Here is a 17,214-nt window from a genome sequence, read left to right on the forward strand (position 1 = left end):
AGCATCTCCAATCCAAAATCAAATCAAGAGTCGGCTTTCTATTTCGTAACAAAGCCTCCTTCACTCTAAAGCAACTTATACCACCAACCACTGCGACCTGTATGCTCTAGTCGGCTGGCCCTCGCTACATATTCATTTACATTTACATTTAAGTCATTTGGCAGACGCTCTTATCCAGAGCGACTTACAAATTGGTGAATTCACCTTATGACATCTAGTGGAACAGCCACTACAATAGTGCATCTAAATCATTTAAGGGGGGGGGGGGTGAGAAGGATTACTTTATCCTATCCTAGGTATTCCTTAAAGAGGTGGGGTTTCAGGTGTCTCCGGAAGGTGGTGATTGACTCCGCTGTCCTGGCGTCGTGAGGGAGTTTGTTCCACCATTGGGGGGCCAGAGCAGCGAACAGTTTTGACTGGGCTGAGCGGGAACTGTACTTCCTCAGTGGTAGGGAGGCGAGCAGGCCAGAGGTGGATGAACGCAGTGCCCTTGTTTGGGTGTAGGGCCTGATCAGAGCCTGGAGGTACTGTGGTGCCGTTCCCCTCACAGCTCTCTCGCTCTCTCTCTCTTTGTCCTTGGGCCTGCTGTTGATGTGTGTCCTGGTAAGTCAAGGTGTATGGTCTCAGTGCCAGGAATCTTAAATGTGATTTATGGTCGACACAATTCTGTCTCAGAGCTCTACGGACACTTTTTTCGAACCTTTGGCTTGGTTTTTGCTCTGGCATGCACAGTTACCTGTGGGACTTTATATAGACAGGGGTGTGCCTTTCCAAATCATGTCCAATGAATTGAATTTACCACAGTTGGACTCCAATTAAGTTGTAGAAACATCTCAAGGATGATCAATGGAAACAGGATGCACCTGAACTCAATTTCGAGTCTCATAGCAAAGGGGCTGAATACTTATGTAAATTAGGTATTTCTGTTTTAGATTTTTAATACATTTGCTAAAATGTTTAAAAAAAATCTATTTTCACTTTGTCATTATGGGGTAATGTGAATACTTTCTGAATGCACTGTATATAATGATTAGTGGTATTACTGATGAATTACAGATTCTATACAGTACTGTTTACCATGTCCACCCTTAGCATTGTCCTCTCCCTCACCTAACTGTTGATTCACTGGGCTGGCCTTTTGACATTATCTGGAATACAATTTGTTCAATCAGCACTCCAGATAGTATCAGAATTTGTTGTTACACCTTATAGGCTCAAATATGTCTCGTGGTAATATAAGGTGTGCTCTCATTGGTTAAGTAGTCCTACATACCACCTGCGTGTGGGTGCGGGGGGGGGGGCTGAGATCTTTATAAACAGCTCAATGGCACAGTAAGCACCATCAGCAGTTGGGTGACTAGAGGAAGACAGACGTCCAGCTCGACTATCCAGGTAAGACATGATCTTAGTCTTCCACCTCTCTCTCTCTCTCTATCTCTCTCTCTCTCTCTCTCTCTTTTGGTTGAGTACACTGGATGACTTCTCAGCCAGGTTTGCTGTCAGAACTCAATGTGTAAAGCCATGGGACTGACAGTTTTGAGCCTTTTGCTGCCTCCTCAGGGGTGGCAGGGTAGCCTAGTGGTTAGAGCGGTGGACTAGTAACCAGACGGTTGCAAGTTCAACCCCCCGAGCTGACAAGGTACAAATCTGTCATTCTGCCCCTGAACAGGCAGTTAACCCACTGTTCCTAGGCCGTCATTGAAAATAAGAATTTCCTCTTAACTGACTTGCCTAGTTAAATTAAGGTAAAAAACAAATCCGGGATACGCTGGTGGGTAAATCAAACACACTTCTGAAAAGCCACTATCTGCAATTGAATAAGAGCCTGTATTTCTGCTGATTCAGGATTGTTTAGGTGTCTTCCATTTACTGATCTCTCTCTCTTCCTCCACTGACTAATCTCTTAATACTGATCATATATCCTGATCTTTTAACTCTATTTTTTACTCCTGTCAGAATACAGTTTGTAGTGTTAGTTTCAAACTCTTATGGACATGTTTATACCTTCCCCTCCTCTCCTCCTCTCCTCTCCTCCTCTCCTCTCCTCTCCTCTCCTCTCCTCTCCCCTCCATCCCTTCCTCTCCTCTCCTCTCCTCTCCTCTCCCCTCCATCCCTTCCTCTCCTCTCCCCTCCATCCCTTCCTCTCCTCTCCTCTCCTCTCCCCTCCATCCCTTCCTCTCCTCTCCTCTCCTCTCCCCTTCATCCCTTCCTCTCCTCTCCTCCCCCTCCATCCCTTCCCCTCCTCTCCTCTCCTCTCCCCTCCATCCCTTCCTCTCCTCTCCTCTCCTCTCCACTCCTCTCCTCTCCTCTCCACTCCCCTCCATCCCTTCCCCTCCTCTCCTCTCCTCTCCTCTCCTCTCCCCTCCATCCCTTCCTCTCCTCTCCTCTACTCTCCTCTCCTCTCCCCTCCATCCCTTCCTCTCCTCTCCCCTCCTCTCCCTCTCCTCTCCCCTCCATCCCTTCCTCTCCTCTCCTCTCCTCTCCTCTCCCCTCCATCCCTTCCTCTCCTCTCCTCTCCTCTCCTCTCCCCTCCATCCCTTCCTCTCCTCTCCTCTCCTCTCCTCTCCCCTCCATCCCTTCCTCTCCTCTCCTCTCCTCTCCCCTCCATCCCTTCCTCTCCTCTCCTCTCCCCTCCATCCCTTCCTCTCCTCTCCTCTCCCCTCCATCCCTTCCTCTCCTCTCCTCTCCTCTCCCCTCCTCTCCTCTCCTCTCCCCTCCATCCCTTCCTCTCCTCTCCTCTCTCTCCCAGATTGTGTACCATGGCCTCTCTCTCTCTGTCCCTGGGACTGCTGGTGCTCTGCACCCTGGCTCTTGTACACTGTGACCTGAATGGCGGTCCCGTCAGAGTGTATGATATTCGTGCCTCCAACCTGAAACGATGGCTGTTCATAAAACCAAGCCCTTACGTCAAGGTGAATTTATTCATTTATTTCAACTTTATTTAACCTGAACAGTCAGTTAACGAAACATTCTTATTTACAACAACAAACTGTCAGGTGGGGAGATAAAACAGAAGTACAGTGATGTTACAGACAGGACAGACATCATAACACAGAAGGACAGAGACACAGCAATAATCAAACAGTAAACAGTGGACAGTCAGCAGTCATTTGTTTGGATATTGAGTAGGCAACAGTGACATGTGACCATGAAAATGTCAGTGATTGGCTTGTTACTTGTTAGGTGAAGTAATAGTAAAAGAGAAATTAACAAACAATCAAATCAATTAATTAATTATAATATACATATACTGGTTCCTCATTCAAGTGAGCCAACTGTACATACATTAGCAATAATTTACTATTTAAAACCTCTCTAGGCTTGGTGGGACGATAGCGTCCCACCTGACCAACATCCAGTGAAAGTGCAGGGTGCCAAATTCAAACTACAGAATTCTAAATATTTAACAATCTTGAAAATACACATGCAATATGTCAAAATGAAGCTTAACTTCTTGTTAATCCAGCCGCGGTGTCAGATTTCAAAAAGGTTTTACGGCGAAAGCAAACCATGCGATTATCTGAGGACAGCACCTCACCATACAAATGCATAGCAATCATTTTCAACCAGGCAGGTGGCAAGACAAAAGTCAGAAATAACTATATAGTTCATGCCTTACCTTTGAAGATCTTCTTCTGTTGGCACTCCAAAATGTCCCAGAAACATCACAAATGGTCCTTTTGTTCGATAAACTCCTTTTTTATATCCCAAAAACGGTCAATTTATTTGGCGCGTTTGATTCAGAAAAACACCGGTTCCAACTCGCCCAACATGACTGCAAATGATTAAATAAGTTACCTGTAAACTTAGTTGAAACATTTCAATCAACTTTCCTAATCCAACCTAAGGTATCTTAAAATGTAAATAATCAATACAATTTAAGACGGAATATACTGTGTTCAATAGCAAAAAAAATCTAAGTGGAGCAAGTTACATGTCTCCTGCCCAAAACAAGAGTCCACTTGGCTTGACTCTCATTCTGATTAGCTGTACTTCTTCATTTCTCAAAGGAAAAACATCAACCAATTTCTAACGACTGTTGACATCTAGTGGAAGCCATAGGAACTGCAACCAGGTGTCTCATAAATCTAGTTCACCATAGATATCCAATTGAAAACACAGTGAACTCAAAAATATGTATAATCCTGGATGGTTTGTTCTCGGGGTTTTGCCTAACAAATAAGTTCTGTTTTACTCACAGACATAATTTAGAGTGTTTTCTATCCAAATATACCAATTATATGCATATCCTAGCTTCTGGGCCTGAGTAGCAGGCAGTTTACTTTGGGCACGCTTTTCATCCGGACGTCAAAATATCGCCCCCTATCCCAAAGAAGCACAATAATAATCAAAAAAAAGTTTAATAAAGTCTAATGACAACATTATCTTCCTTAGGTGTGGTGCGGTTCATCCTTTCATGGCAAGAGCAACACTCTGGAGGATCAGGAAAACCCCATATGGGCCAACCAGTTCAACTTTGCTGACATCCTTCCCAACTCTGTCCTGACACTGGAGGTAAGTTTCCCACCTTACTATGCAAAGCGTTTTGAGCACTGGAAAAGCACTATGTAAATCCCATCAATAATTATTACGATGATGAAGAAGATGATAATGATGAGGAGGAAGATTATTATGATGATTTGTACTATTATTGTTATTATGATGATTATTATTATTAGGTGTGGGATGATCTCATCGGACTAGATCACCAGGTGGGAACCTGCAAAATCACCATCCGCCCGGGAACACACAGTGAGATCTGCCAGCTGAAGAGAGGCACCGTCTACTACTCCTACAGCTACGGCTACGTCTACAGTTACTAGATGGAACAGTTAGATTAGATTGTAACCTATGACCTTTGTCACCCTTTCACTCATGTATTAATTTCCTTATAGCATTAAAAAAACGTGCTTTATAGCAAGATGTTCTCAGTCGGTCTTAATCATGTTTCTGAATTGTTTTATTTCTCAGAAGATGCCTTAGAAGATGGTACACAGCATATTAAAATAGTTAATCAATATTTCTACTAGATTTGAGATTTTATGTCAAAACCTTTAACCATTCGACATATAACATTTACAGTGTCACAACATCACAACTCTCTCTCTTCACTGCCATGGAGTGGAGAGAGAGAGACCGTGGAGAACAAAGACATTATTCTTCCCAAAACTCCTAATCCCCGAAATTGGAGAATTAAACAATATTTATATTTTTGAGAATGTGGGAATAGTCTGTAGACACTTAAGCATTTCCCAGTTTAGGTCACCTAACGGAACGAACTCTGAAGCTAGATGGGGGGCAATCAATTCACATATGGTGTCCAGGGCACAGCTGGAAAATACTTATTAATGGAGAGAATAATTTTTTTAATTAGAAGTTCAAACTGTTTGGGCATAGACCTGGAAAGTATGACAGAACTTTGCAGGCTGTCTCTGCAGTAGATTGCAACTCCTCCCCCTTTGGCAGTTCTATCTTGACGGAATATGTTGTAGTTGGGGGTGGAAATCTCAGAAATTTTGGTGGCCTTCCTAAGCCAGGATTCAGACACGGCTAGGACATCAGGGCTGGCGGAGTGTGCTAAAGCAGTGAGTAAAACAAACTTAGGGAGGAGGCTTCTGATGTTAACATGCATGAAACTAAGGTTTTTACGGTTACAGAAGTCAAAAAAAGAGAGTGCCTGGGGACACGCAGGGCCTGGGTTAACCTCAACATCGCCCGATGACCAGAGGAGGAGTAGAATGAGGGTACGGCTAAAGGCTATCAAAACGGGTCATCTAGTGCATTGGGTACAGAAAATAGAAGGAGCAGATTTCTGGGCGTGGTAGAATAGATTAGAATAGGGTATGGTAGGGTGCGGGTACAGTGGAGGTAAACCACTGTACCCCCAATTCCGGTGAAATTGAGGAGCGCCAAATTCAAAATACAGAAATAGTCTAACATTCATAAAAAAATAGAAGTGTTAGACATCGGTTTAAATATGAACTTCTTGTTAATCCAGCCGCTGTGTCAGATTTCAAAAAGGTTTTACGGCGAAAGCATACCATGCGATTATTACATTTACATTTACATTTAAGTCATTTGGCAGACGCTCTTATCCAGAGCGACTTACAAATTGGTGAATTCACCTTATGACATCTAGTGGAACAGCCACTTTACAATAGTGCATCTAAATCATTTAAGGGGGGGGTGAGAAGGATTACTTTATCCTATCCTAGGTATTCCTTAAAGAGGTGGGGTTTCAGGTGTCTCCGGAAGGTGGTGATTGACTCCGCTGTCCTGGCGTCGTGAGGGAGTTTGTTCCACCATTGGGGGCCAGAGCAGCGAACAGTTTTGACTGGGCTGAGCGGGAACTGTACTTCCTCAGTGGTAGGGAGGCGAGCAGGCCAGAGGTGGATGAACGCAGTACCCTTGTTTGGGTGTAGGGCCTGATCAGAGCCTGGAGGTACTGCGGTGCCGTTCCCCTCACAGCTCCGTAGGCAAGCACCATGGTCTTGTAGCGGATGCGAGCTTCAACTGGAAGCCAGTGGAGAGAGCGGAGGAGCGGGGTGACGTGGGAGAACTTGGGAAGGTTGAACACCAAATGGGCTGCGGCGTTCTGGATGAGTTGTAGGGGTTTAATGGCACAGGCAGGGAGCCCAGCCAACAGCGAGTTGCAGTAATCCAGACGGGAGATGACAAGTGCCTGGATTAGGACCTGCGCCGCTTCCTGTGTGAGGCAGGGTCGTACTCTGCGGATGTTGTAGAGCATGAACCTACAGGAACGGGCCACCGCCTTGATGTTAGTTGAGAACGACAGGGTGTTATCCAGGATCACGCCAAGGTTCTTAGCGCTCTGGGAGGAGGACACAATGGAGTTGTCAACCGTGATGGCGAGATCATGGAACGGGCAGTCCTTCCCCGGGAGGAAGAGCAGTTCCGTCTTGCCGAGGTTCAGCTTGAGGTGGTGATCCGTCATCCACACTGATATGTCTGCCAGACATGCAGAGATGCGATTCGCCACCTGGTCATCAGAAGGGGGAAAGGAGAAGATTAATTGTGTGTCGTCTGCATAGCAATGATAGGAGAGACCATGTGAGGTTATGACAGAGCCAAGTGACTTGGTGTATAGCGAGAATAGGAGAGGGCCTAGAACAGAGCCCTGGGGGACACCAGTGGTGAGAGCGTGTGGCGAGGAGACAGATTCTCGCCACGCCACCTGGTAGGAGCGACCTGTCAGGTAGGACGCAATCCAAGCGTGGGCCGCGCCGGAGATGCCCAACTCGGAGAGGGTGGAGAGGAGGATCTGATGGTTCACAGTATCGAAGGCAGCCGATAGGTCTAGAAGGATGAGAGCAGAGGAGAGAGAGTTAGCTTTAGCAGTGCGGAGCGCCTCCGTGATACAGAGAAGAGCAGTCTCAGTTGAATGACTAGTCTTGAAACCTGACTGATTTGGATCAAGAAGGTCATTCTGAGAGAGATAGCGGGAGAGCTGGCCAAGGACGGCACGTTCAAGAGTTTTGGAGAGAAAAGAAAGAAGGGATACTGGTCTGTAGTTGTTGACATCGGAGGGATCGAGTGTAGGTTTTTTCAGAAGGGGTGCAACTCTCGCTCTCTTGAAGACGGAAGGGACGTAGCCAGCGGTCAGGGATGAGTTGATGAGCGAGGTGAGGTAAGGGAGAAGGTCTCCGGAAATGGTCTGGAGAAGAGAGGAGGGGATAGGGTCAAGCGGGCAGGTTGTTGGGCGGCCGGCCGTCACAAGAAGCGATATGTCATCTGGAGAGAGAGGGGAGAAAGAGGTCAGAGCACAGGGTAGGGCAGTGTGAGCAGAACCAGCGGTGTCGTTTGACTTAACAAACGAGGATCGGATGAAGTCGACCTTCTTTTCAAAATGGTTGACAAAGTCATCTGCAGAGAGGGAGGAGGGGGAGGGGGAGGAGGATTCAGGAGGGAGGAGAAGGTGGCAAAGAGCTCCCTAGGGTTAGAGGCAGATGCTTGGAATTTAGAGTGGTAGAAAGTGGCTTTAGCAGCAGAGACAGAGGAGGAAAATGTAGAGAGGAGGGAGTGAAAGGATGCCAGGTCCGCAGGGAGGCGAGTTTTCCTCCATTTCCGCTCGGCTGCCCGGAGCCCTGTTCTGTGAGCTCGCAATGAGTCATCGAGCCACGGAGCGGGAGGGGAGGACCGAGCCGGCCTGGAGGATAGGGGACATAGAGAGTCAAAGGATGCAGAAAGGGAAGAGAGGAGGGTTGAGGAGGCAGAATCAGGAGATAGGTTGGAGAAGGTTTGAGCAGAGGGAAGAGATGATAGGATGGAAAAGGAGAGAGTAGCGGGGGAGAGAGAGCGAAGGTTGGGACGGCGCGATACCATCCGAGTAGGGGCAGTGTGGGAAGTGTTGGATGAGAGCGAGAGGGAAAAGGATACAAGGTAGTGGTCGGAGACTTGGAGGGGAGTTGCAATGAGGTTAGTGGAAGAACAGCATCTAGTAAAGATGAGGTCGAGCGTATTGCCTGCCTTGTGAGTAGGGGGGGAAGGTGAGAGGGTGAGGTCAAAAGAGGAGAGGAGTGGAAAGAAGGAGGCATAGAGGAATGAGTCAAAGGTAGACGTGGGGAGGTTAAAGTCGCCCAGGACTGTGAGAGGTGAGCCGTCCTCAGGAAAGGAGCTTATCAAGGCATCAAGCTCATTGATGAACTCTCCGAGGGAACCTGGAGGGCGATAAATGATAAGGATGTTAAGCTTGAAAGGGCTGGTAACTGTGACAGCATGGAATTCAAAGGAGGCGATAGACAGATGGGTAAGGGGAGAAAGAGAGAATGACCACTTGGGAGAGATGAGGATCCCGGTGCCACCACCCCGCTGACCAGAAGCTCTCGGGGTGTGCGAGAACACGTGGGCGGACGAAGAGAGAGCAGTAGGAGTAGCAGTGTTATCTGTGGTGATCCATGTTTCCGTCAGTGCCAAGAAGTCGAGGGACTGGAGGGAGGCATAGGCTGAGATGAACTCTGCCTTGTTGGCCGCAGATCGGCAGTTCCAGAGGCTACCGGAGACCTGGAACTCCACGTGGGTCGTGCGCGCTGGGACCACCAGATAAGGGTGGCCGCGGCCACGCGGTGTGGAGCGTTTGTATGGTCTGTGCAGAGAAGAGAGAACAGGGATAGATAGACACATAGTTGACAGGCTACAGAAGAGGCTACGCTAATGCAAAGGAGATTGGAATGACAAGTGGACTACACGTCTCGAATGTTCAGAAAGTTAAGCTTACGTAGCAAGAATCTTATTGACTAAAATGATTGAAATGATACAGTACTGCTGGAGTAGGCTAGCTGGTAGTGGCTGCGTTGTTGACTTTGTAGGCTAGCTGGCAGTGGCTGCGTTGTTGACACTACACTAATCAAGTCGTTCCGTCGAGTGTAATAGTTTCTACAGTGCTGCTATTCGGGGGCTAGCTGGCTAGCTAGCAGTGTTGATTACGTTACGTTACGTTAAAAGAACGACAATAGCTTGCTAGCTAACCTAGAAAATCGCTCTAGACTACACAATTGTCTTAGATACAAAGACGGCTATGTAGCTAGCTAGCTACGATCAAACAAATCAAACCGTTGTACTGTAATGAAGTGAAATGAAAATGTGATACTACCTGTGGAGCGAAGCGGAATGTTGACCGGGTTGTTGAAGTTCTATTCGGTAGACGTTGGCTAGCTGTTGGCTAGCTAGCTAGCAGTATCTCCTACGTTAAGGACGACAAATAGCTGGCTAGCTAACCTCGGTAAATTAAGATAATCACTCTAAGTCTACACACTCTAAACTACACAATTATCTTGGATACGAAGACAGCAAAGACAACTATGTAGCTAGCTAACACTACACTAATCGAGTCGTTCAGTTGAGTGAATAGTTTCTACAGTGCTGGTGTTCGTTAACTAGCTGCTGGGCAGATAGCAGTGTAGACTACGTTAGGACGACGAAATACGATAATTACGCAATTATCTTTGATACAAAGACGGCTATGTAGCTAGCTAAGAAGAAATTGCTAAGATTAGACAAATCAAACCATTGTACTATAATGAAATGTAATGAAAATGTAATGAAAAGTTATACTACCTGCGGACCGAAGTGTAGATGCGACCGCTCGCTCCAACCCGGAACCGCATACAGTGCCCCGCATACAGTGCCCCGCATACAAAAGCATTTTACAAACATTTTACAACCAAGTAAAGGAGCTACAAAAGTCAGAAATAGCGATAAAATGTATCACTTACTTTTGAAGATCTTCATATGGTTGTAGACACAATAGTCCCTGTTACACAAGACATTTTTTGTTCAATAAAGTCCCTCTTTATGTCCCAAAACTCTGTTTTGTTGGCACGTTTTGTTCAGTAATCCACTGGCTCAAAGGCAGACATGACATGCAGACGAATACATCCTAATAGTACCAGTAAAGTTCGTCGAAACATGTCAAACGATGTTTATAATTAAACCCCAGCTTGTCTATAGTCTAAATAATCTAGAATATTTAAACCGGACAATAGCGTCTGCAATAGAAAGGAAAAACAACGAACGGCGCGCAATCTGTCACACGCGAAAACTAGCTCTGGTTCATTCTACAGTCCACGTACATAGAAAATGGTCTCATTCTTCCTCATTTTTCAGAATACAAGCCTGAAACAATGTCTAGAGACTGTTGACATCTAGTGGAAGCCATAGGAACTGCAATCTGGGTCCTAACCATTTAGATACTGTCTAGGCATTCAATAGAAAAGTACCCATATCAAAAATATCCCACATCATGTATGGATTGTCCTTAGGTTTTCGCCTGCCATATCAGTTCTGTTATACTCACATATATTATTTTAACAGTTTTGGAAAATGTAGAGTGTTTTCTAGTGTGTTTTCTAGAGTGATCTCGCGATACATGGCCCCATCCATCCTCCCCTCAATACGGTGCAGTCGTCCTGTTCCCTTTGCAGAAAAGCATCCCCAAAGAATGATGTTTCCACCTCCATTCCTCAAGGTCGGGATGGTGTTCTCGGGGTTGTACTCATTCTTCTTCTTCCTCCAAACACGGCGAGTGGAGTTTAGACCAAAAAGCTCTATTTTTGTCTCATCAGACCACATGACCTTCTCCCATTCCTCCTCTGGATCATCCAGATGGTCATTGGCAAACTTCAGACGGGCCTGGACATGCGCTGGCTTGAGCAGGGGGACCTTGCGTGCGCTGCAGGGTTTTAATCCATGACGGCGTTGTCAGGACCCGGTTACGAACCTGGGTCTCCGGAGTGAGAAACAGTCACTTAACCAACTGAGCCACGAATAGTCAGCAGAACCCAGAAGATGAGGCAGACACAGCAGTACTTAAGACGGTGTATTTAATAAAGTAAAAAAGGAGAAGTCCTTCAATACAAAAAATGGCAAATCCAAAAGGTGGTAGGAATAGCACAAAAAAGCCTCAAGAGATACTCAAAAACAAAAACAGAATTCCACAAGAGCATCCACCGGAATCGACAAGAATACACAGAACACTAGGGCTGGGTGCTAACATACAAACACAGAGCACAGAACTGAGGGAAACTAAGGGTTTAAATACAATCAGGGAAAACGAGGCACAGGTGCAAATAATAATGGGGAACAAGGGAAAAAACATAAGGTCAAAAAGCACAATGGGGGCATCTAGTGACCAAAACCTGGAACAACCCTGGCCAAATCCTGACAGAATCCCCCCCCTAGGAACGGCTCCTGACGTTCCTACCAGCTCTCTCAGGGTGGAGGGCCCTGAACTGACGAATGAGGTCAGGGTCCAGGATGTCTTTGGCAGGAACCCAGGAGCGCTCCTCGGGACCGTAGCCTTCCCAGTCCACCAGATACTGCCAGGACCGCTGCACCCGGCGGGAATCCAGTATCCGATGGACGGTATAAGCCGGCTGGCCTCCAATGACACGAGGCGGAGGGGGAGGTCTGTCTGCCGGGACAAGGGGAGAAAAAACAACAGGTTTTAACAATGAAATGTGAAATGTGGGATTAATCTTAAGGGATCTGGGTGTAGGCGATAAGAAACTGGGTTAACTCTCCTGGCAACCTTGAAGGGACCGATGTATTTTTGGGACAGCTTGCGAGACTCCACCCGTAGAGGTAAGTCTCTTGTGGAGAGCCAGACTCTCTGGCCGGGGCGCAGGGTAGGCCCGGGACGGCGACGTCTGTTGGCTTGTTGTTGGTACCTCTGTGAGGAACGCATAAGATTAAGACGGGTCTTCCTCCACATAAGCCGACAGCGTCTGACGAACTTCAAGGCTGAAGGCACTCTGACTTCTGCCTCCTGGTCCGGGAACAATGGAGGAGCATAGCCAAACTGACACTCGTGCGGGGACATACCAGTGGAGGAGGAGCGCAAGGTGTTGTGCGCGTATTCGGCCCAAACAATAAAGGATGACCATGTGGACGGGTTGTCACGAGTCATACATCGGAGGGTGGTTTCCAGCTCTTGATTCATCCTCTCTGTTTGGCCGTTGGACTCCGGATGGTACCCTGAAGATAGACTGGCAGAAGCCCCCATGAGTTGGCAGAAGGCCTTCCAAAACCTTGAGGCGAACTGGGGACCTCTGTCAGAAACCATATCTTGAGGAATGCCGAAGACTCGGAACACATGATTAATTACCAACTCAGCCGTTTCCTTGGCAGAAGGTAACTTAGTCAGAGGGACGAACCTGGCCGCCTTAGAAAACCTGTCGATTATGACTAGGATAGTAGTATTGCCATGGGATGGATGAAGTCCAGTAATAAAGTCCAATGAGATATGGGACCAGGGTCTGTGGGGAACAGGTAAAGGGTGAAGGAGTCCTTGAGGGCGGAGGTGAGAAGATTTGCCCTGGCAGCACACGGGACAGGCATTGACGAAATTGGCAACGTCTTCTCTTATGGTAGGCCACCAGAACTTACGCTGGATGAACCCCAAGGTGCGACCTACGCCCGGATGACAGGTGAGGCGAGAGGAGTGCCCCCACAGAAGGACCTGAGTCCTCACTGCCTTGGGGACAAACAACCGATTGGCAGGACCTCCTTTCGGCTCCGGTTCACTAGCTTGAGCACGTCTCACGGTATCCTCAACTTGCCACGAGATCGGAGCCACAATCTTAGCAGCAGGAAGGACAGGCATGTCCGTGTCATCTCGAATGGCAGGAGCGTAGACTCGGGACAGGGCATCCGGTTTGAGATTCTTCGACCCGGGCCGATAGGTGAGGATAAACTGGAATCGATTGAAGAAAAGAGACCATCTAGCTTGTCTAGAGTTCAACCGCTTCGCCTGCTGGATATACTCCAGATTTTTGTGGTCCGTAAGCACTTGAAACGGGTGAGAAGCCCCCTCGAGCCAGTGTCTCCATTCCTTCAATGCCATCTTAACCGCTAGGAGTTCACGATCCCCCACATCGTAGTTCCTCTCAGTCGGGGTAAGCCGGTGTGAGAAGAAAGCGCACGGATGAAGCTTCTTGTCTTCACCCCTCTGAGACAGGACAGCTCCAACACCAACCTCTGATGCGTCTACCTCCACCACAAATGGTTCATCCGTAGTCGGTAGTATCAGGATGGGAGCAGAGAGAACGCGCTGCTTGTCCTTGGAAGGCCGTCTCAGCTTCTCTTCCCCACAAAAACCTTGCATTGCCACCCTTGGTTAAAGCTGAGAGAGGGGCTGCCACCAAGCTGAAGTTCTTGATGAACTTGCGGTAAAAGTTTGTGAAGCCCAGGAAACGCTGAACTTCCTTAACGGATTTGGGGGTGGGCCAATCCGCTACCGCCCCTACCTTCCTGGGGTCCATTTGGACTCGACCGGGTTCCACTACAAATCCCAGGAATTGTACTCGGGATGAATGGAATTCACATTTTTCCGGCTTAACGTACAGATGGCTGTCCAGGAGGCGTTTGAGTACTTGTCTGACATGCTTAGTGTGTTCTTGAAGGGAGCTCGAAAAGATGAGGATGTCATCCAAGTAAACGAACACATATATGTTAAGCATATCCCTAAGCACATCGTTTATGAGCGCTTGGAACACCGCTGGGGCGTTGGTCAGGCCGAAGGGCATCACCAAGTATTCATAGTGACCAGTAGGCGTGTTGAAAGCGGTCTTCCACTCGTCACCAGGTCTGATCCGCACAAGATGGTATGCGTTCCGCAGGTCAAGCTTAGTGAAAACAACTGCTTCCTGGAGCAGCTCGAAGGCTGTGGCCATAAGGGGTAGCGGGTAACGGTTACGGACGGTTATGGCATTGAGTCCCCGGTAGTCGATGCAAGGACGTAATCCACCGTCTTTCTTGGCCACAAAGAAAAACCCTGCTCCCGCCGGGGAGGTGGATGGACGCATGAGGCCTGCTTCCAGAGCGTCCTTGATGTAGGTATCCATAGCAGCTCGTTCGGGTGGAGATAGGGAAAAGATCCGACCCCTGGGGGGGCAAGTTCCCGGAAACAGGTCGATGGGGCAATCGTAAGGTCTATGGGGTGGTAGCATGGTGGCCCTCTGTTTGCTAAACACCAGTTTGAGGCCATGGTAACACTCGGGAACTCGGGTCAGGTCGATGGATTCTAAAGACTCGGGAGTAGAACTCGGGGAATTCTGGAAAATACAAGTAGCTTGGCACGTAGGACCCCACTGCTTGATAGTGCCCACAGACCAGTCGATGTGAGGGTTATGGCTGTGAAGCCAGGGGTATCCAAGGACGAGAGGGAACTCGGAACAGGAGATCAAATGAAAGTTCATCAATTCCTGGTGTTGTGAAACTGAAAGTCGCAAGGAGGTAGTGACATGAGTGACAAGTCCAGATCCCAAAGGGCTTCCATCCAATGTAGTGACCCTCATGGGTTCACTTAGAGGTTCAGAGGGAACGCCATTCTCCTTCGCCCAGACACCATCCATGAAGTTACCTGCGGCTCCAGAGTCTACCAAGGCTTGAAGGTGAAGCTTGTGGTTGTCCCAGGAGAGGGTGACTAGAATGAGCAGACGGGAGTTGGACGGATGGGAGGAGGTTATGTTTCCCGTTACAGTTCCCCCCGGTCTGTACGGGACAGAGCGTTTCCCTGGAGCCCGGGACACGTGGAACGGAAATGGCCCGGTTTGCCGCAATATAGACAGCGTCGCTCCCTCATCCGGCGGTCTCTCTCAGCCTGGGAGATGCGTCCAATCTGCATGGGTTCCGATGGAGCCAGCGAGGATAAAGGTGGGGACTCGGAGCTGGGACTGATAGGGGCTAGAGGTCTACGGTTGAGTTCTCTCTCTCTCAGACGCTGGTCAATGCGTGAGGCCAACTTGATCAGGGACTCGAGATTGTCCGGTGGTTCCCGAGTGGCCAGTTCATCTTGGATAGTGTCGGAAAGGCCTTTCAGAAAGCACACCGTGAGCGCCTCGTTGTTCCAGCCACTTGCTGCTGCCACCGTGCGGAACTGGATGGCATAGTCCGTCACGCTGCGCCAACCTTGGTGGAGAGTCAGGAGCTGTTTGGCTGAGTCAGAACCACTGCTTGGGCCTTGAAACACTCGTTTGAATTCCTCAGCAAAGGCAGAGTAGCTGGCACAGCAGGAACTATGGGCATCCCACACAGCAGTAGCCCAGGCCAGGGCTTTTTCCGACAGCAGGGTGATGATATAAGCGATCTTAGACCGGTCGGTGGGAAACGACGAGGGTTGTAGCTCAAAGGAGAGAGAACATTGGGTGAGAAACCCTTTACAAGCACTTGGATCACCTGAGAACCGTTGGGGAGGTGGAAGACGAGGTTCAGCCAGGGGGTTAACTGCCATGTGTACGTGAATCTGAGGTACTGGGACGGGAACTGTTGCCGGGGTAAGACGATCAGATATTTGCTTAATGGAAGTCAGCATCTCCGACAGAAGATGAGAATGTCTAGCCATTAAGGCCTCTTGCTGAACCAGGGCGGCTTCGTGGCGTTGGACAGTCTCCTGGTGGTGGGACAGCATGGCAAAAAGGTCCTGGGAACTGGCTGCCTCTGGTTTCATTTTTGGCTCTGTGTTTCTGTCAGGACCCGGTTACGAACCTGGGTCTCCGGAGTGAGAAACAGTCACTTAACCAACTGAGCCACGAATAGTCAGCAGAACCCAGAAGATGAGGCAGACACAGCAGTACTTAAGACGGTGTATTTAATAAAGTAAAAAAGGAGAAGTCCTTCAATACAAAAAATGGCAAATCCAAAAGGTGGTAGGAATAGCACAAAAAAGCCTCAAGAGATACTCAAAAACAAAAACAGAATTCCACAAGAGCATCCACCAGAATCGACAAGAATACACAGAACACTAGGGCTGGGTGCTAACATACAAACACAGAGCACAGAACTGAGGGAAACTAAGGGTTTAAATACAATCAGGGGAAACGAGGCACAGGTGCAAATAATAATGGGGAACAAGGGAAAAAACATAAGGTCAAAAAGCACAATGGGGACATCTAGTGACCAAAACCCGGAACAACCCTGGCCAAATCCTGACAGGCGTAGTGTGTTACTAATGGTTTTCTTTGAGACTGTGGTCCCAGCTCTCTTCAGGTCATTGACCAGGTCCTGCCGTGTAGTTCTGGGCTGATCCCTCACCTTTATCATGATCATTGATGCCCCACGAGGTGAGATCTTGCATGGAGTCCCAGACCGAGGGTGATTAACCGTCATCTTGAACTTCTTCCATTTACTAATAATTGCACCAACAGTTGTTGCCTTCTCACCAAGCTGCTTGCCTATTGTCCTGTAGCCCATCCCAGCCTGTGCAGGTCTACAATTTTATCACTGATGTCCTTACACAGCTCTCTGGTCTTGGCCATTGTGGAGAGGTTGGAGTCTGTTTGATTGAGTGTGTGGACAGGTGTCTTTTACACAGGTAACGAGTTCAAACAGGTAATGAGTGGACAACAGGAGGGCTTCTTAAAGAAACACTAACAGGTCTGTGAGAGCCGGAATTCTTACTGGTAGGTAGGTGATCAAATTCTTATGTCATGCAATAAAATTCAAATGAATTACTTAAAAATCATACAATGTGATTTTCTGGGGTTTTTTTCTTTAGATTCCGTCTCTCACAGTTGAAGTGTACCTATGATAAAAATTACAGACCTCTACATGCTTTGTAAGTAGGAAAACCTGCAAAATCGGCAGTGTATTAAATACTTGTTCTCCCCACTGTATATCAAAGTGCTGTACAGAAACCCAGCCTAAAACCCCAAACAGCAAGCAATGCAGGTATAGAAGCACGGTGGCTAGGAAAAATTC

General features: G+C 47.9%; 1 protein-coding gene across 1 annotated transcript; it reads left to right on the forward strand.

Annotated features, from left to right (window-relative positions):
* The first annotated feature begins 1,362 nt into the window (after positions 1-1,362).
* LOC135513493 (perforin-1-like) lies at positions 1,363-4,915 on the forward strand. The gene is made up of 4 exons (XM_064936372.1): positions 1,363-1,392; positions 2,750-2,912; positions 4,396-4,515; positions 4,680-4,915. The coding sequence occupies exons 2-4, from the start codon at positions 2,760-2,762 to the stop codon at positions 4,821-4,823; spliced, it is 417 nt and encodes a 138-aa protein (XP_064792444.1). The 5' UTR covers positions 1,363-1,392; positions 2,750-2,759; the 3' UTR covers positions 4,824-4,915.
* Positions 4,916-17,214: the final 12,299 nt, after the last annotated feature.

The sequence above is a fragment of the Oncorhynchus masou genome, chromosome 25 (genome assembly GCF_036934945.1).
Source record: "Oncorhynchus masou masou isolate Uvic2021 chromosome 25, UVic_Omas_1.1, whole genome shotgun sequence".
Taxonomy (NCBI): domain Eukaryota; kingdom Metazoa; phylum Chordata; class Actinopteri; order Salmoniformes; family Salmonidae; genus Oncorhynchus; species Oncorhynchus masou.